Below are 19,965 nucleotides of genomic sequence, written 5' to 3' on the forward strand. Positions count from 1 at the left end.
AATTGCTGTCGGGCAGGAGTGCATCTGAAACATGCATCGGAGGGCGGGGCTAGGGTGGGATTGGGGCGGGACTGGAGCGTAATGGGGTAGGGATGGGTGGAACTGGGTGGGCCTGGGTGTGGGCCTAGGGGCCCAGATTTTTCAAACGGAAAATCTGGTAACCCTACTTAAATTACCTGCTGTATATCTGTAAAAAAAAAAAAAGAAGAAAGTCCTGCATTAAATTGAGCCTGTGTGATGAAAGTATGAGACGCTCATTTCCCAGCATATAAAATGCCTCATCTACCTCCGAGGACGACATTCACCCGGCTGATACACAAAATCTGAACATCTCCCTAAGCCAGGGGTAGGCAATTCTGGTCCGCGAGAGCCGGAGCCAGGTCAGGTTTTCAGGATATCCACAATGAATGTGCATGAGACGGATTTGCATCTCAAGGAGGCAGCGCATCTTGTACATCTTCATTGTGGATATCCTGAAAACCTGACCTGGCTCTGGCTTTCGAGGAGCGGAATTGCCTACCCCTGCCCTAAGCCATTATCCCCCAAGTGCTGCCACATTTACCTGAAGTATAACCCAGCCTTAAAGTACTCTTAGAAACTTTGTCTGTAAAAGCACGTAGCGCTGAAGCATTGGCGTAATTAGAAGGGAAAGATTCTGGAGGAAAGCTTAAAAAGCCAAGAATTTTTTTTTTTCTCTTCCTTTAAGTGAAATGCTTTTAGTCATCCACATGTGTTTTACAGGCGAGAGAACCCAAAGCAATTATGAAGATAGAGCATTTAAACGCGACTTTTCAACCCAAGAAAATAGGAAACCCAAATGGTCTGCAAATCACTTACTTGAAAGACAACAGCACAAGGAATATTTTCGTCTACCACGAAGATGGCAAGGTGAGGACAGGGAGGTGTTGCAGAATGGTGTGCGGCCAGGGGGGGAGGGGGGCGGAAACAGGAACTGGAATGGGTCATTTTATTAATGTAGACATTAAAACTGAAGGATACCCACACACACAGGGAAAAATGTGATCTTATGACAATATGCCAACTTGAAAAATAGTGCAAACAGTAACCCCTCCCCCCCCACACACAAAAGAAGTAGCTTATATCACATGTTCACAAGGCTTCAGACATAGTACCGTATTTTCACTCATATACCGCGCACCCGTGTAAAACGCGCACACGGGTATAGCGCGCGGGAAACTGTAATTTATGTAAAGAAATTTTTATATACCGCGCATGCTGCCCTGACTCTCCCGTCGCCGCCCGCCCTGACTCTCCTCTGGCCACCCCGACTCTCCTTTCGCCCGCCCTGACTCTCCTCTGGGCCGCCCCGACTCTCCTCTCCCCGTTGAAGTCCTGTCCCCACCCTGAAAGCCTGATGCCCCCCCCCCCCCGACGTCCGATTCACCCCGCAGGACCGCTCGCACCACCCCCCCGATGTCCGATTCACCCCCCCCGCAGGACCGCTCGCACCCCCACCCCGAAGGACCGCTCGCACCCCCACAGCCTCCCCCCCCCATCATGGAGAAGCTCCTACAGTTCTCCTGCTGCTTCCTCTGCCGGCGGTCCTGGACCTTCTGTGAGCCCTGCTCTGAAATGCTTCCTCTTCCGGCGGTCCCGGCCCTTCTGTGAGCCCTGCGTCTGCGCTGCTTCCTCTTCCGGTGGTCCCGCCCTTTCTCTGACATCAGAGAAAGCCCGGGTGTTTGAACGCCTGAATCTCAGCTCATAATCATCACACTGGTGTTTTAAATGTGCGAAAACATAGAAAGACCCACTTGAAATTCAAAATAACCCACTTATCTATGAAAGTTGTAAATTTTGTCACTCTCTGGGTTCTGACGTGTTTCGCGGCTGCTGCCTTAGAAAACCTGTAGCATTTGGTCTGTCCATTAAACCACCGACACTTGAAACTTGCAGCATTACTATGTGTGAAGCCTTGTGAACGTGTGGAATAAGCCACTTCTTTTGGGGTTTTTTGACTGTTGACATTAAAACTGAAATAGAAAATTTAGTGCACTTACTTGTTTTTAACCCCACCCTTTTGTTTATACCTTTAATATTTTACTTTTCTTTCATCATTGTAGTTCTCCCCTTCTTTTCCACTTGTATCCATTTGTCCAGTCGTGTATGTCATTGTTTTTATCTAATCGTGTATGTTTATTTTGTTAAAGTTATGTTAAATTATATTATCCCTTTCTGTCCTATTTTAAAATGTATAACCACCTTGAAATAAATGATAAGGTGGTATATCAAAATTTTATTAAACTTGAAACTAATTTTTGGCCACGGGAAATCAATTGGCTTTTACAGCAGTCGGCCGGCTTCATTTGGCTACTGCCGTCCTCTGTGGACTTTATGCCACTCTGTCAGCATCAGAGCCACAATCAGCTGACCCAGCTCTGCTCTCCTGGTGTAGCCCAAGTGATCGGGGCTTCCTCTGCTGGTTCAGCTGATCACATCTCTGGAGCCTCAATCAGCTGACGCGGCATTGGAGCGATCAGCTGAGCCTGATCTACTCTCCAGTGCCGCACAGCTAAATATGCTTCCTCTGCTCCTTCCTTCCCTCCTGCCCCCTGCTCTCCCGGTTCCATTCAGCTGATCGGGGCTTCCCTTGCAGCACTTGGGGGGTGGGGGAAGGAGGTACAAGTAGTGGATTTCTTCGACTGACAGGACTTGGGCATTCCTGCAAACCATTCAAGGCTGCTGCAGTTGTTTTTTTTTTTTTTTTTTAAATCTTTATTTAATTTTATAACTTGACATAATAAACAGTCAATTCAAAGAAATATTCCAATACCAGTCTCAACCATTGTTAACATTATAATCAAAAAGATAAATAAAATAGCAAAAAGGAAAATAAACAATTCAATAGTATAGTACAATAGGAAAAATTTTCCTTAAAATTCTAATTATACTGGATTGGAAAAATTAGACCTCAATAAAGGGGGAGAAAGCTAATTTAGCTGAGTTTCAATCAAACATTACTAAGAAAATACAGATGGTATTGAGTAAAGGCAAGGAACCTAATTAAACTAAGCGGGTTGTAACTACAATTCTCACAGGAATATTAAATTTGCTCTTTTGCAGAAATAAATTTTATCAACTGCTGAGGTTCAAAATAAACATGTCTATTCCCCTGATAGACCATCACACATTTACAGGGGTATCTGAGTACAAACGTAGCACCCAACTGTATGACCCTCGGTCTCAAAATGAGAAACTGTTTTCTTCTCTTTTGGGTCAACCTTGACACATCAGGATACATTCTCACAGTTTTTGTCATAAATGGTATATCCTTAAACTTAAAAAACATCTTAAGCATCCATTCTCTGTCAGAGTCTATAGCAAATTGTACCAGCAGCGTCGCAGTTGCCGGTGGCTCATTATCCGACCTCTCAAGGAAATTTGTTAGGTCCAAACTATCAGCAGACAAATTCTGCTGGCCTGGTTCCTGACCCAAAGTCCTAGTTGGCAAGTAATATATTTTAGTGAGAGGTGGGTAAGAAGTTTCGGGCACTTTCAAAATCTCTTTCAGGTATTTCTTAAACATATCTTGTGGAGACATAGTTGAAAGTTTTGGAAAATTTATAATCCGAAGATTACATCTTCTGGTCATGTTTTCCAACATTTCAACTTTAAAATTAAGATTTCCACTATCCTTGACCCACACCGAGGCCTGGGATTCCAAAGATTTTATTCTGGTCTCATGTCCATCCACTTTTGTTTCCACATTAGATAGTCTATTTTTCAATTCCATATTTTCAGAAACAACAGTTGTATATCTTGTAGTAAGTTGCTGCATTTGGGATCCTAAAGAGAGTTGCAAAGTGGATATTGCTTCCCATAATGTTTCCATAGTGAAAACTTTGGGCCTCTGCATGGGAGTTAGTTCAGACCCATGACCCTCTGTTGCAAGCAAGTTACCTGTTACCTCTGCTGAAGATGCATTCAGTTCCAAAAAATCCTGGGGAATTTGCAGGTTCAATTTCTCTAAGTGCACAGATGATTCACTTGGCTTCCCCTCACCGCTCTCCGAGACGTTCCCCGCTCTCGGTAGCGCTGGTGAGGAAACACCCTGGGGCGCTCCGACCTCTATCTGCTGGTCTAACGCCCCCGGGCGACTCGGAGGACTCCGCTCCTCCGGAGACAGGGATGTTGCTTCGAGGGAGAGATCAGACGCCTCAGCCGAAGAAATCTCCGGTCGACTCGTTCCAGCCCCACGCTGGAGGAAAGCGTCCATCGGGCCCGCAGCTGCCATCAAAGATTCCTCCGGGAAAACCCGGAGCTTAGACTTCCGTTTGACCATTGTACGGTCCAGGTAAGAAAAAACTAACAGCGCTGAGCCTTCATGAATGCTCAACGCCAGCTACTCGCAGCCATCTTGTCCAGCACACGCCCCCCAAGGCTGCTGCTGCAGTTTTGGAGAGAGCCAGAGCCCAAAGTAGAGAGGACCAGGCCCTCAAGGCTAGGGGTAGCCATGGCTATGCCACTATTTTGTAGAACAGATGCTTATCAGGCACCATGTTATCAGTGGCGTAGCAAGGGTGAGAGGCACCCCTCCCTCCCCCTCATCTCTGCCCTCCTTCCCCGATCCCCCCTGCCGCACGCGCACCCTCCCCCCTTCCCTTCCTCCTTCCCTCTGGTTGTTCACCACCACGAGCAAGAAGAACTTCAACGTCCTCCTTGCGACCCCGTTGGCGTTCCCTCTGACGTCACTTCCTATGGGAGGCGCCCGGAGGTGACGTCAGTGGGAGAGACAACGTGGTTGCGAGGATCACGTTGCAGTTGTTGCTCGCGGCAGTGAACTAGAGGTGTGGGGAAGGGAAAGGGCTGCGCACATGGCGAGGGGAGGAGTGGGACGAGGCGGGGGTGGAGAGGAGGAGGGGTGCCGGCGCCCCCACCAGCTTGGATTTGACGACTGCTAGGGATGGAGCATGACGTATTCTGTTCTAGGCCTACGGTGCTGCAAGAAAGAAGGGACGGAGTCTGGAGTTGGCAGTGGAAGAGAAGGGTACAGATAATAGGGGCCTGCCCGATGAACGGAGTTCATGGGGAGGAGCACGGGGGGAGATAAGTGAAGAGCGATACTGGGGGACTTCAGAGTAAAGGCACTTGTAAGTCAGCAAGAGGAGTTTGAACTGTATTCAGAAATGGATGTAAAATGTGTTTATAAAATAACCTCCTAATGTCTGTGAGAAAGTTTCAGCCTCTCTTTTGGGTCCAAAAATGAAGTCTAAAACACACAGAAAGAGAGGCAAGTTTCAGATAAGAAAGATTTACATGCAGTGGAGGAAGTAGATGAAAATGAACCTCCTGTGTATTCCTTGTTGATACCCTGAAAACCTGACTTGCAAGGGGGTTACTCCAGGACATAAGAACATAAGAAATGGCTTCGCCGGATCAGACTCTAGGTCCATCCAGTCCGGCGACCCGCACCCGTGGAGGCCAAGCCAGGTGTTCCCTGCTGAGAAACCTTGTTTACTCGTATCCCCCAATGTGATTTGCAAGAAGGTGTGCATCCAACTTGCTCTTGAATCCCAGAATGTTGGTCTCCATCACGACCTCCTCAGGGAGAGCATTCCAAGCGTCCACCACTCGTTGTGCGAAACAGAACTTCCTAATATTTGTCCTGGGCCTGGTGCCCCTCAGTTTCAGTCCATGACCTCTTGTCCGAGTCACATTTGACAATATGAATAACGATGTTTCTTGCTCTATTTTGTCAAATCCTTTTAGTATTTTAAAAGTCTCTATCATGTCTCCTCGCAGGACCAGCATGGGAAAACACTGCTCTAAGGAGTGAGGGCCAGATTCTCAAAACTTAAGGTTGCCTTTAACGCGGTCGCTAATCCAGTTCCAGCTGGTTTAATATGCATGTATTATAGCGGGAGGATTATCAAAACGGCTTATTGTGGTCTTTTCCGAGCTTCCTAGCAGTCTCCGATTCTCCCATTCAAATGGGCTCATCAGTATTTAAACAAACACTCCTTCAACATCGACGAATGATTCTTTAAGTGCGGCGTCGGCTTTTGGCGAGCAAAAATCAGCGACTGGCCCGGGGGTGCCGGTACTGTGCTAGCACTGTGAAAAGCACATCTCTCGTGTGTGTTTTGACTGTGGCTAATGAGGGTGTGTGTGTGTGGGGGAAGGGTGGACAAAAGCATGCGTCTTGAGCACGCATTTTATAGCCGTAACTTATGTGTTTCTGGCTGTGGTTCATGATAAAATGTGCAAAGAACACCAATATAGGAACAAACAAAAGTACTTTAAATACCTTTTAAACCTGAGTGGCGCTCAGAATCCAAGAGTGGAATGAAAAAACTCAATGTGGGGAGCAAACCCCTAAAGAGCTTCTTATAGAATCTATCATTGCACCATTATGAGGTAAAAGGTAATTAAAAATGCTTCTTGAGAACGCTCATAAATATTTTTTGTGTCCATATAGTGAAATAAATGTCCAACTTCTTAGTGACTTCAAAAAAGTGAATTCAAAAGTAACTTAACTTAAATGTTCATACAGCGTTGGTCCGGCAAGGTTCTGACGCGTTTCGCCAAACTGATAAAATGTGACATTAAAAACAAATTACAAGATTTACATGAATTATAGTAGTTTCTATCTGTTTTTGCGACACGAGCGCCCAACGGCTACAGCCGCCTGTGTTGTACACCTATGACATGAGTACATATTATGCTCAAATAAGGCACGCACACATGCAATATGTATGCTTATGGCATTGCTTTTCCTGGAACATGTGCATATTTACGCCTCTTTCGTGTTGTATTATGTGCATGTGCTGATCACTATCACCAGCGACACATCTCATGTAAATTAAGCGAACCTTCGCTTCTCTCCGCCAACCTCATTTGCATGTGCGTTGTTTTTTGGGTTTTTTTTTTTTAGAATGACTCGCCTTTTTGAAATCACTACAATAGCAGCTGTGATGGCAGCCCATTGGTTTTTACTGTGACGTTTTGAGAATCTAGCCCTGGGTGCCTTATCTTAATCAAAAGGTAGCTTTACTCACTGCCAACTCTTCTTGTGTAAAGACCTAACTCTGAACAGTCCCCGCTGACAGGCTGTCTCCTGAGCCCACTGATATGTAAGACCATTAAACCTCTTTGAGTAACTCATGGAAGACTCTACGAAAGATGTACAATAAAAATACAAAATTCAAATGTAACTCTCTTAAAACAGGATGACATGAGGCACATGAGATATGCAAAGCAGTCACAGATAAAAGGACCATTGTTCAAAAACTGGACCATGTAAAAAAACAATCCCTAAATAAAATACAGACTGGAAAGGAATAGCTGGAACAGGAGGGAAGAGTCTAATCTAATCTAAATTCGTAGACTTATATAGTTGTACCTCGGAATCTGAACGCCCTAGAACTCGAACGTTTTGGAATCCGAACTTTTTTTTGTAGTAAATTTTGCCCCAGAATCCGAACTCTGCTTTGGAATCCGAACGCCCTGCACATTGTATGTGTGTGTTTCTGCCCCTAAAATCCAGTGTATTTACTGTTAAAATTTGAGTTTGTGGGACCCAGGAACAGATTAATCCAGTTTCCATTATTTTCAATGGGAAAAATTGTCTTGGAACTTGAACGTTTTGGAACTCAAACTGGGTTCTGGAACGGATTAAGTTTGGATTCCAAGGCATCACTGTATACCGAATCATCTCCTAAAAATAGGAGCTCGATTAGGTTTATATAATTAGATCACAAAGAAAGATCCATTAACATTCATTGGAGCCATAGCCTAAAAAGTGATGAAACATAGTGGTTTTTAAGGCTTTGCGAGGTAGCCCATTCCATAAAGCAGGTAGTAAATATGGAAAGGAGTGTGAAATTTGACTAAAGTCAACAGAAGGTTCCTAGGGATGGGCTGCAAAAAGGCAGTTTTGGATGTTTGAGATGTCTCCTGTAGGAGCTCTGATGGCTACTTAGCTCCCTCTGCAGGAAATTCAGTGAAGGACACAGTGTCGCTCTTCAGTATTCTCTTGCACAGCAGCTATGGCCACACCCTGGGAGTGAGGGCTTTCTTTCTAACCAGAATTAGCCCTGCTGCTGCTTTAATATAATAAAAAATATTCAAGCAGGTTTCAGTTGGAGAAAAGCACCTGCCTTCCCTGTGGTTTCCCTACAAGAGAAGAGGGGGGGAAGCAAAGGGAAGTAATATTAGCAGTGGAAGGAGCAGCCAAAGCAGCATCAGGACCAGGAGCATTTGGGATAGAGCTGTCCTCCATCCTCCAAGCATTTTAAGATGCTTCTTGCAGCCAACATAAAACCTGGAGTCCCAGTTAGTAAAAACAACTTAAACATTAACTAGACCCCTCTTTTACTAAGGTGCATTCTAATCACACGCTAATGTGTGCATGTTTTCCTATGGACACATTAGCGGTTAGTGTACGTGTTGATTTAGCACGAGCTAAAACGCTTTGCATACCTTAGGGTCTACTAGTTTTCTGGAAGCTTTTTTTTTTTTTTTTTTAAACAAAGGACTATAAGTTTCCTAATATGAAACAAAAACACAAGCCCCAACATGCAGGTTTTGCTCTAAAGATGGCCTGTGTCCAAAGGGAAACTTCTCATGGCCCTGCTTCTACGAATCTTGAAGTCAAATTGCTTTTCAAGCTTGGGCTTCTCTGGTCTTAAGGTTTGTGGTTATTAGTACACTTCTCCCTCCGGATTCGCGGGGGATAGGGGCAGAGCCAGACCTCGAATGGCGAAAAACCGCGAATATCCGGCTTTGACCCACCCCCACCTCCCTCCCGCCTTCCCGGCCTTCCTGGTGGTCTAGTGGGCTTTCGGGGCAGGAGCGATCTTCCTATGCTCCTGCCCCGTGCAGATCGCCATTAGGAAATGGCTGCTGTGAGTTCCCGTAGTCTCTCGAGACTACGACGGGAACTCCCTACAGCTTTTTCCTAATGGCGATCTGCATGGGGCAGGAGCATAGGAAGATCACTCCTGCCCCGAAAGCCCGCTAGACCACCAGGGAAGGCCGGGATGCCGGGGGGGAAAACTTAACAATGTTTTTTTTTTCTTTTTCCCCCTCCCCCAAAAATTGCGAATATGTGAAATCGCGATTACCGAAACCATGAATGGGGAGGGGGAAGCGTAAAGGCTGTGTTTCATACTGCGCATTTCGCCTTTGCAGACACATTTTAATGCATTATCTGGATGCACTGCAAGCATTACACTGATCCATGCACAGAACACATATCCACAGATAGAGGGGACCAGCAGAAGGAGAAATACAGAAAGAATGGCCATTGTAACACATATCTACACAACTTTTATTCCAAAAACAAGGGTTTAAATATCAGAAATAAAATGGTATCGGGTTAATATGATATAATATTAATAATATAATAGTATGATATACTATCAACTGGTACATGGATAAGATATAATAATAATAGTATGATAAAAAGAAAATAGAAATGTATCCTGAATATATTTTGAACTAGATCCTCTAAATATGTCAAATTAGGATAAACTCATTGTATTATAAGTATAGCAAATTGTAACCAGTCCGACCATTTATTATGTATGCTAACCTGTAACCCATTCTGAGCTCATTGTGGAGAACCGGATACATAAATAAATAATGAGAAAGGAGAATAAGACAAAAGAACCCCTGAAAACCAGCTACAAAATGGGCAAGCTTAAGCTTGGACAAAGTCTAGCTAGCGTCGATCCACGGTGAGCTATCTGTGATTGTCTTGTTGTAGGATTAATGCCCAGAAAGCTCTGTGTCTTCTGAACTTGTGGGGTTTGACCACTCTTCTGTTCCCTTCAATAACAGGAAATTGTGGATTGGTTCAACGCATTGAGAGCTGCGCGGTTCCACTATCTGCAGGTGGCGTTTCCAGGAGCCGGTGATATTGATGTGAGTGTCCTCGTAATGTTATCTAGGAAAGTGCGCTCCCTGATTCCTGTTCCCTAAGTGCATGATTCAGGAAGGATTTGAGATCTCCCCTTCCTTGACGTGGCCACTCCTCGGAAGCCATTTTGAGAATGAACAACTATTCAGCACAAAGTTATTCGTACAGGTGTCGCAAGCAAGCGTGGCTCCAGACAGTTGCTTCTCTCGGCCCGCCCCCTTTGACACAACTTCCTTTTTCCGGTGGGGTAAGACACGGCAGGAGAAGGCTTGCTGATATCTGTTTGGTTCAGGTGGGCTATACATGCACAAATACTGCTGGTTCCCGCTGCGCTCTCCGAAGGGCTTTTCCCATCATGCTTCTTGCCTTCAAATAAATCTGGGCTGGGCACCAAAGTTTAAAGAAACTTTTCTTTCCGATGATATAGATTCCTGTGTCAGGGCACCCATCACAAGATGTCACAGCCTCCCTGAAGAGTTTTCTTTATAAAAGAAAATTCTGATTTCTTGGTGAGGCAGGAAACAATCCATTCGAAACCCTTAATGATGCCATCTCTGGCAGAACTGTTCTTTCCTTGGCAGCTCTGCAAAAAAAAAAAATCAAACCCTGGTTTGATTCTCAAGTTCGTTCTTTCACTCACCAGGTCAGCAGGGGTTCTGAATACTGCAGAGACCGTGCTCATGGTTTAGAGAATGACACGAGGGACAAATTTTCTCCGTCCCTGCGGGAACTCATTTTCCCGTCCTGTTCCCATGAGTTCTTTTCCTGTTCTTGCCCGATTCCTGCAATCTCCATCCTCATCTGCAGAAGCCTCAAACGCTTTAAAATCATAAGTAGCAACATTCTAGAGCTCAGATTGTGATGTCATAATGCCTCATTCCACCAATACCTAAGCCTCAAACACTTTGAAATCATAAGTGTTCAAGGCTTGTGCAGAGCTTATAGGAATGGGACAGGGACATTGACAAAACTCGCTGGGATAGGATGGAGAAATTGAGTTCCTGTGGGGACGGGGACCAATTTGTCCCCGTGTCATTCTCTATCATGGTTCCCAAGACAGGAGGGAGGTGTGGTCTTTACTTGAGTGACACCTGGCAAAGGACCTATGATTGCAGCATTTCAGAAGGAGTTCTGATGTTTGGCCCCTGGTGATATTTGAAACTAGAATCACATGCTCATAATGGATTAGAGACCAGCACAATTTGAAGAATGTTTCACAAAAAATGTGCTCTACCACACTGCTTGTTAAACCTGCCCTGGGGGACCACCAGCCGGTTTGGTTTTCAGGATATCCCTAACTAGCAAGCATGAGAGAATTATGCATGCCTGTTAACCTCCATTGCATGCAGCTCTCTCTCATGCATATTCATTAAAGATGTCCTGAAAACCTTACTGGCTGGTGATCCTCCAAGAAAGGTTTGAGAACCATTGCACTACTTTTCCCAAAATCTGTACAGACAGAGAAGGTGAGGGCAATGTTAACCATTACAGTGCAACTTGTAACCTTATAAAGTGCCAGGTTTTGGAAAAGCTGTCCAGGCCCCCGGACACGTCCAGTGAAATCTAGACGTCTGGTAACCCTATGTTCACCCCCTCCTGGCTTCATAGTACAAGGCACTGTAGTACCGAACACTCCTGCTATGTCTCTAACAATGGCTTTTTCTTCTTTTCACTCCTTCTAGCTGGTGCCAAAGCTTACTAGAAACTATGCCAGGGAAGGATACATGGAAAAGACTGGGCCAAAGGTGGGTTTCCTCGATATTTATTTCTAAAAAATGTCTCTTGAGCTGAGAATTGTTATTGTTAGTGGAAATAAGAGATTAGGTGAGACCTTTTTGATTGGACTACCTTAGGGGCCATTTTACTAAAGGGTGTTAAGCTGTTAACATGCAGTTAATGTGTGGAAACAAGTTACCATGTGAATGAGTTCAGGGGTTATGTGGCAGCGTTCCTCTTTCTGTATATTACTGGATTTTTCAGCTGTTTTTTTTCCTCTCAGGGGGCTTGGCATTGGCGGAGAGTGGGCCCGGAAGTATTAACCAGGTAGTGTGTTACAGTTACCACATACTATACCACTCAGCAGCAAGCACCTCTCCCCCGCCTGCCCCTTCTCCCGCCCTCGTCTCTGCCCTCCCCCAGCTTCTTCCCCGATCCAGCCTACTGTGCCTCCCCCCCCCCCAAGTCCAACCAGCTGCTCATGCCAGCTTTGGCTCTTTTTCTGATGTCACTTCCTGGTCACATAACCAGGAAGTGACATCAGAAAGAGAGCCGAGGCTGGCGCACGCAGCTGGTTGGAGCTGCTGCTCGTGCCGGCAAAGAACTAGAGGGGTGGGGAGGGGGGAAAGAGCAGGGGGGGCAGAGAGGAGGAGAGGTGTCGGCGTCCTTTCCATGACAGCACCTGGGGCGGTCTGCCACCCCTCCCCCCAAGCCCCCTTATTACACCACTGCATGAGAGCACTTACTGCCTCCTATTTAGGATGCGCTAAGTGCTTCCTCGTTAACTTTGCATTAGCATGACACCCCCCCTCTGGAAAATATTTTTGAAAAATCCATAACACGTGGGTTAGCATGCACAAAGAGGCAAAATACTAATGCTAAACCTGCATGAAGGGCCTTAAGTGCCTTTAGTAAAAAGGCCCCTTTAACTATGAAAATATTGCTTATTGCGTTCACTGTGGCTCAGTCCTTCTGGCTAGGCCTGACCTTAAACAAGTTGTTTTTGTCTCCTGCGAGTCGTAGCCGTATATTGAATCGACTCCAATTGTATACTGCCATAGCTGTTGGATAACTGTACTCCGTCTGTGCACTGGTTTATTTTCTGTTTGGGAGGGGGGCGGAGGGTCAAGGAGGGGGGGCGGAGTTCCTGCTGGGAAGGGGAGGACTTGTTGTTAGGTAGTAGCCGTGGAGGATATAAGAGTTCAGTCCTCCATGGTGGATAGATGTTATTGTAAACGTGGTTTCCTTTTTGGTTTTTTTTCTGACAATGTATCGGTTCAATAAAAAAAGATTTAAATAAAAAAAACAACAACAAACAAGTTGTAATTTTTTTAAAAATCTGTTCTTTATTCATCTTACTATTTGTTACTTTTGATCGTAGCACACAGAAGGCTTTAAGAAAAGATGGTTCACAATGGACGACAGGAGGCTGATGTATTTCAAAGATCCTCTGGTAAGAGTAGGGTTACCAGATTTGACTTTAGTAAAATCTGGCCCCCTAGACCCGCCCAGTTCTACCCATCCCCGCCCCCAATCCCACCCTAGCCCCGCCTCCCTCTGGCTCTGTTTTTGAGCGACTACAGCACGACCACCAGCATGCTGCTGTTCTAAATCTCCATCCATCCTCTATTTCTCGTGTACACCAAAATTAGACCCATGCAAAGAACACTAAGCACAGCCAGGCTTAGTACCCCAGGCTTCAAGGCCTACCTCGGAACAGGAGCGAGACAAGAAGTTGAGTTACCAGACTGTCTGAGTGCCTGAATGTTTTTGTTGTTTTTTTTTTTTTTAATTAGGGAGTCTGTCAAAAAAATAAATAAATTTAGCCAGCTCTCCCAACTCCCCCACCTACCTCCTCCCAGGGCCCAACCGCTATAATTTAATCTTCAGGCAGCTGGCAACAGCAATGAGGTAAACCTGCAGCTGCCAGCCTGCCCCAGAAGCCACCTCTCTGCAGGTCCCGTCTATGTGGGAACAGGAAGTTGTTACAGAGAGGCAGTGGCAGGTTTACCTTGTTGCTGCTGTTGGCTGCCCAAAGATTAAATTACAGCAACCGGGCCCAGAAAGGAGGAAGTTGGGGGAATCGGGAGCTAGAGAGGTCGTGAGGGGTGGTTGAGGGCTGGAGAAACAGCATATAGGAAGGGAGGGGGGCTGGAGAAACAGCATGGGGGGAGGGCTGGAGAAGCGTTACGGAAAGAAGAGAGAGCAGGAGAAAACAGCATGGAGTAGGGTAATGCTGGATGGGGGGAGAAACAGAAACAGCAGGAGAGGAGGTTGGAAGGAGAGAGAGGGGCATCAGCTGGGGGGGTTGGAAGGAGAGAAAGAGAGAGAAGCACCGGTGGAGGAGGACGGATAGCACCCGTGGAGGAAGGGAGAGAGAGAGAAGCAGTAAAAGGGTACAGAGAATGGGAAGGAGGGCCAAGGAATGGGTGGAGTGTGGGAGGGGTTAAGGGTGGAGTGTGGGCGGAGTCCTCTTTTTGTCTTCACCCTATATTAGAAGGCAACCACACAATGCTGTGTTTCCTCATAGGATGCCTTTGCCAGGGGTGAAGTGTTTATTGGAAGCAAAGAACATGGCTATAAGGTGCTGGGAGGACTGCCCCCAATGACCCAGGGGTCTCACTGGCAGCACGGAATCACCATTGTAACTCCTGAGAGGAAGTTCCTGTTTGCCTGTGAATCAGAAGAAGAACAGCTGAGCTGGATTGGGGCTTTCCAAAAAGTTATCAGCCGGCCCATGCTGCCTCAGGAATACGCAGGTGGGAAATGCCTTTCAACCAGGTCCTCAGCTACAGTGTGCGGCGAACTTATGAACGCCATTGGCAATAATTGAGTAAAGGTGGCAAATGACGGTGCAACTCGCTTTTAGAAAGCAGTTGAAGACGTGTTTGGTGTTTTTTTAAAGCTTTTGGTGAAGCAGCTGGTTTTACAGGAATGCAGGATGAGGGGCTGAAATAGGGCGAATATGGGGGTATCACTGTTTTAAATGTATATTAAAGTTTTGTTGTATTTGGGAGCAGCACGGGCCATTCAGCGCGGCTCTCTGCGCTAAAAACTGCTAGCACAGTTTAATAGAAGAGCTCTGTTAATTTTTTTGTAATCTGCCGAGCATGTAGGACAGTGCAGAACATAAATTTGCATAGATAAATAAATAGTAATAGAGTAATAATATTTGTTTCATGCCCAGGAGGAGTTATCAGTCATTGTGAACATTTTTGATCATTGGCACCAATATAATAATAATAACTTTATTTTTCTATACCTCAATACCATAACTAGTTCAATGCGGTTTACAGAACAAGAAACTGGAGGGTTGGTTTTTTTTTTTTTTTTTTTTGGGGGGGGTGTTTCTAGAGAACAAAAGACAATCAATAATAATAAAATGCTAGAGGCGCATGCGCTCTTGAAAATTCGTGAGCGGTGGCGCCGTGAGGTGTGCTTCTGTGCCAGTCCTCACGGCGCCTGCGCGTGACTGTGCAGAAGACACCAGCGACTCCTCCCTCCCGCTCCTCTTCAAAGCGGCCTGCTGAGGTTTGCCAGCCGCTGTAGCGAACCTCGCAAGCCGCTCTTCACCTCCGTGCAGAAGAAGGAGTCGCCGTGTCACCTCCCGCCCTCACTCGGCGCTGCCGCCGCTGATCCTTCTCTTCAGAGCAGCCTGCGATCGTGGCCGGCTTTAAAGAACCTTGCAGGCCGCTCTCCAGCTTCAGTAGCACGCTCCTTCTGATGCACGGGATCGCGACAGAGGGAACGTGCTACCGAGTTGGAAAGCAGCCTGCGAGGTTCGCTAAAGCCGGCCACCACGATCACAGGCTGCTTTGGTGAGGAGGAGCAGGCCAGAAGATGCCTGGATGTTGGAGGGTAAGAAGCGAATCAATACTGGGAGCCAGGGGGGAAAGGGAAAGGGGGCTGCTATGGGTGGAGGGGTGTGCTGGGGGGAGACAGAAGGGGCCATGGATAGGGAGAGGGAAAGGGGGCTGCTTTGGGGGGAGGGGTGTGCTGGGGGGGAGACAGAAGGGGCCATGGAGAGATAGGGAGAGGGAAAGGGGGCTGCTTTAGGAGGAGGTGTGCTGGGGACAGACAGCTTTGCTCGGTGGGGGGGGGAGACAGAAGGCCATGGAGAGACAGGGAGAGGGAAAGGGGCCTGCTTTGGGGGGGGGAGGTGTGTCCTGGGGGCAGAGAGCTTTGCTCAGGGGAGGGGGGGGGAGACAGAAGGATACAGACAGCGGCCAAGGAGTGAGAGAGAGAGAAAGAAACACAGACAGACAGACAGACAGACACATCTATTCTAGCACCCATTAATGTAACGAGCTTAAAGACTAGTACATAAATAAAAAGATCAAACCAAGTCTTTCAACATCATGTCTCCTTTTTCATTTCAGTTGAAGCCCATTTCAAACATAAACCCTAAAGGCCTGGAACCAAGGAGCCACTTTGACTTGCACAGCAACAAAACGTTCTTTCAAGTGTAAAAATAAACTAAAGGAGGCACCAAGATCAGAATCGCTCACGGCCAAGAAAGGGAGAGGGAAAACGGTGGCCAAGCTGCTGAGCCTCTGTGGCAAATGCCATGGCTCTATCTCTCCCGGTGGAACTGAAGATTTTTGAAGCCAGCACCTTCATGGACGGTTCGGCAATTCCTCACTACAATATCCCGGCGACTACCATAGAGGCTGAGCATGTTGCGGGCACGGTGGTCTGTGCTTCTAGGACGCTCATCGTGGGTGGCGCCAGCCATTGACAAGCCAGCTCGTACCAGTGTTACTTCTGTTCACGTTCGGAAATGAAAACCCGGTGTATTATGCCAGTCTCACTTACTCCATCGGCTTTGGATGAATCTTCATGGAGTATTCTCACCGCAGCCGTGGGCGGTAATTGCAGAACACTAGGCCCGGCGGCTAAGAGTTCAGCGTTTTTCAAAACAATAATCTCATGTCAGTCACAGGACGTTGGTCCTTCAGAGCTGAAGTGACTGTTTAAAGTAGCTGCACAATTTCTTGCTTTCAGAGCAGGCAGAGTTCATTGCATGGTGATCATTACTGGTAAAACAAATGATAAAAATGTCGATAATGGGCCAGACATGGGCCCCCTAATTCCACTTAAAATATAGGAACAAACAGCACCTGCCCTAGAGATGATTGTACTGAATTTTAGTGTATTTGAATGTTCAAATGATAAAAATATCGATAATGGGCCAGACATGGGCCCCCTAATTCCACTTAAAATATAGGAACAAACAGCACCTGCCCTAGAGATGATTGTACTGAATTTTAGTGTATTTGAATGTTCAAATGATAAAAATATCGATAACGGGCCAGACATGGGCCCCCTAATTCCACTTAAAATATAGGAACAAACAGCACCTGCCCTAGGGATGATTGTACTGAATTTCAGTGTACTTGAATGTTCAAATGATAAAAATATCGATAATGGGCCAGACATGAGCCCCCTAATTCCACTTAAAATATAGGAACAAACAGCACCTGCCCTAGGGATGATTGTACTGAATTTTAGTGTATTTGAATGTTCAAATGATAAAAATATCGATAATGGGCCAGACATGGGCCCCCTAATTCCACTTAAAATATAGGAACAAACAGCACCTGCCCTAGGGATGATTGTACTGAATTTCAGTGTACTTGAATGTTCAAATGATAAAAATATCGATAATGGGCCAGACATGGGCCCCCTAATTCCACTTAAAATATAGGAACAAACAGCACCTGCCCTAGGGATGATTGTACTGAATTTCAGTGTACTTGAATGTTCAAATGATAAAAATATCGATAATGGGCCAGACATGGGCCCCCTAATTCCACTTAAAATATAGGAACAAACAGCACCTGCCCTAGAGATGATTTTACTGAATTTTATTGTACTTGAATGTTCAAATGATAAAAATATCGATAATGGGCCAGACATGGGCCCCCTAATTCCACTTAAAATATAGGAACAAACAGCACCTGCCCTAGGGATGATTGTACTGAATTTCAGTGTACTTGAATGTTACTTACGTTGATCTACCACTGGAAAAGGTACGAGTGAGAAATCGATTTCTAAGACTGGTCGATTATAGCTGTACCTTTTGGCATATGCTAAATTAGTTAACATTTTATACGGCCCTGTGCCTCTCCTATCTCTGAACTGAAGGTTAGAAAGTGGGTTTGAGGAATGGGGGGGAGGGGAGGGGCACAGAAGAATCGATTTAGATCTTTGTATGACCCATCCTGGTACGTTTAAGGCTTGATCTAAGCTCTAGTAAATCGGGCCTCGTCGTGACTTTTCCCTGCGCTAAAATTAAAGCTGTATTGACGAACTTGTCCTGAGGCTTTCAGGAAACATCCCAGACACTCTCGGTGGTGTCTACATTCACAGCTCGTATACCCAAATGAGAAGCATGATAACAAGTTTCAAGTTTATTAAGATTTTGTATACCGCCTATCAAGGTTATCTAAGCGGTTTTTACAATCAGGTACTCAAACATTTTCCCTCTCTGTCCCGGTGGGCTCACAATCTATCTAACGTACCTGGGGCTATGGAGGACTGAGTGACTTGCCCAGGGTCACAAGGAGCAGCGCGGGGTTTTGAACCCACAACCCCAGGGTGCTGAGGCTGTAGATCCAACCCCTGTGCCACACACTCCTCCTCAGATTAAGAGACCCGTTCATAGCAACTTCAAAAATCGGGGTCCTAGAGGTACGGAATAGCCTTTAATGTGTTCAGAATTCCTAGGACATCCTTGCCAATTCGGTGCTATCATTCGTTGTGCAAACAAGGATCGTTCTTTTCTGCATCTCCTTGCTAATTTTTTTTATCGACGGCATTTGATATTTCTCGCTCTTTCATAATGTTTTGGGAATTACAACCCAAATCCTGAGTTTCAGATTTGTGTGTTGCCTCTTGGCTCATCTCTCTGCACGGCGGACGGCGTGCGACATTGGCTTAATGCCTTCTGCAGAACTTCTGTCGTGTAAAGCTCTTAAGTGTGCAGAGGAAATGTGCTTCTAGCAAGAAGCCTGTTCCACTAATCCTTCCGTCTCTTTCAAAAGATATTAAATGAGGCAACCGTTGCAGCCCGAGGGGAGGGGGCCACCCTTTGCTTATGTTTAAACAATTTTTATTGATAATTGGAATACAAGCAGATAAAAACAAATGAAACAAATAGTACAAATGTGAATCATATACTAAACAACATCATCATCATCATCAACAACATCATCATCATCAAAAAGCTAAGCAGACCAACATCCCCCCCAGTAGCCAGGAGATAACAAATAGAGTCTTCCACAACCTTCCCAAAGATTCGATTGCCTGTGTTTTTTCATCATCTGGGGAGCTTAACCAAGGAACTGGGACGGAAACAGAGGTCACGGGAACAGGGACAAATGTTGTCCCTGTGTCATTCTCTAAACTTGAGACCAGCCCTAAACAGGCTGTTCCAACTAGATGGATCAGCAACTATAAAAAGCTAGTATTAATATGTAAAAACTTAACACGTCTTAGACAACTGGCAACTAAATTAAATGATTAAAAAAATAACTGCAGAACCTGCTTTCAGATTTAAATGAACTACTGTTCAATGACACCATTTGTGTCTTGTCTGTCTTTGATGTGGCAATAAGAGTCTTGTCTACTGATAACATAAGAACATAAGCAATGCCTCCGCTGGGTCAGACCTGAGGTCCATCATGCCCAGCAGTCCGCACACGCGGTGGCCCAACAGGTCCAGGACCTGTGCAGTAATCCTCTATTAATACCCTTCTATCCCCTTTTCCAGCAGGAAATTGTCCAATCCTTTCTTGAACCCCAGTACCTTACTCTGCCCTATTACGTCCTCTGGAAGCGCATTCCAGGTGTCTACCACATGTTGGGTAAAGAAGAACTTCCTAGCGTTTGTTTTGAATCTGTCCCCTTTCAACTTCTCCAAATGCCCTCTTGTTCTTTTATTTTTTGAAAGTTTGAAGAATCTGTCCCTCTCTACTCTCTCTATGCCCTTCAAGATCTTGTAAGTCTCTATCATATCCCCTCTAAGGGAAAAGAGACCCAGTTTCTCCAATCTTTATCTATCTATCTCTCTCTATTTCTGTCTCTCTCCCTTTCTCTCTCTCTCTCTCTCTTTCTCTCTGTCTCCCTTTCTCTCTCTCTTTCTGTCCCTCTCTACTTTCTCTAAGCCCTTCATGATCTTGTAAGTCTCTATCATATCCCCTCTAAGTCTCCTCTTCTTCAATCTCTCAGCGTATGAAAGGTTTTCCATCCCCTACCAGCCGGAACGTCCTTCCATCATGTGCCCAGCTGCTCAAGCATCTTACTGTTACTACAACAGATTTATCCATCGCAATGGTATCGAGGAACTTTTTTTTCCCAAAGGAACA

General features: G+C 45.7%; 1 protein-coding gene across 1 annotated transcript in view; it reads left to right on the forward strand.

The window, feature by feature from the left end:
- The window catches only part of ADAP1 (ArfGAP with dual PH domains 1), a 113,861-nt gene extending 95,742 nt beyond the window's left edge, over window positions 1-18,119 (forward strand). Inside the window, 6 exon segments of the mRNA XM_033914916.1 lie at window positions 742-888; window positions 9,802-9,885; window positions 11,563-11,625; window positions 12,978-13,049; window positions 14,127-14,355; window positions 15,976-18,119. Coding sequence (XP_033770807.1) covers window positions 742-888; window positions 9,802-9,885; window positions 11,563-11,625; window positions 12,978-13,049; window positions 14,127-14,355; window positions 15,976-16,004 — 624 coding nt within the window. The 3' untranslated portion in view covers window positions 16,005-18,119.
- The last annotated feature ends 1,846 nt before the right edge of the window (window positions 18,120-19,965 follow it).

Source organism: Geotrypetes seraphini, chromosome 11, assembly GCF_902459505.1.
Source record: "Geotrypetes seraphini chromosome 11, aGeoSer1.1, whole genome shotgun sequence".
NCBI classification, from domain to species: Eukaryota; Metazoa; Chordata; class Amphibia; order Gymnophiona; family Dermophiidae; genus Geotrypetes; species Geotrypetes seraphini.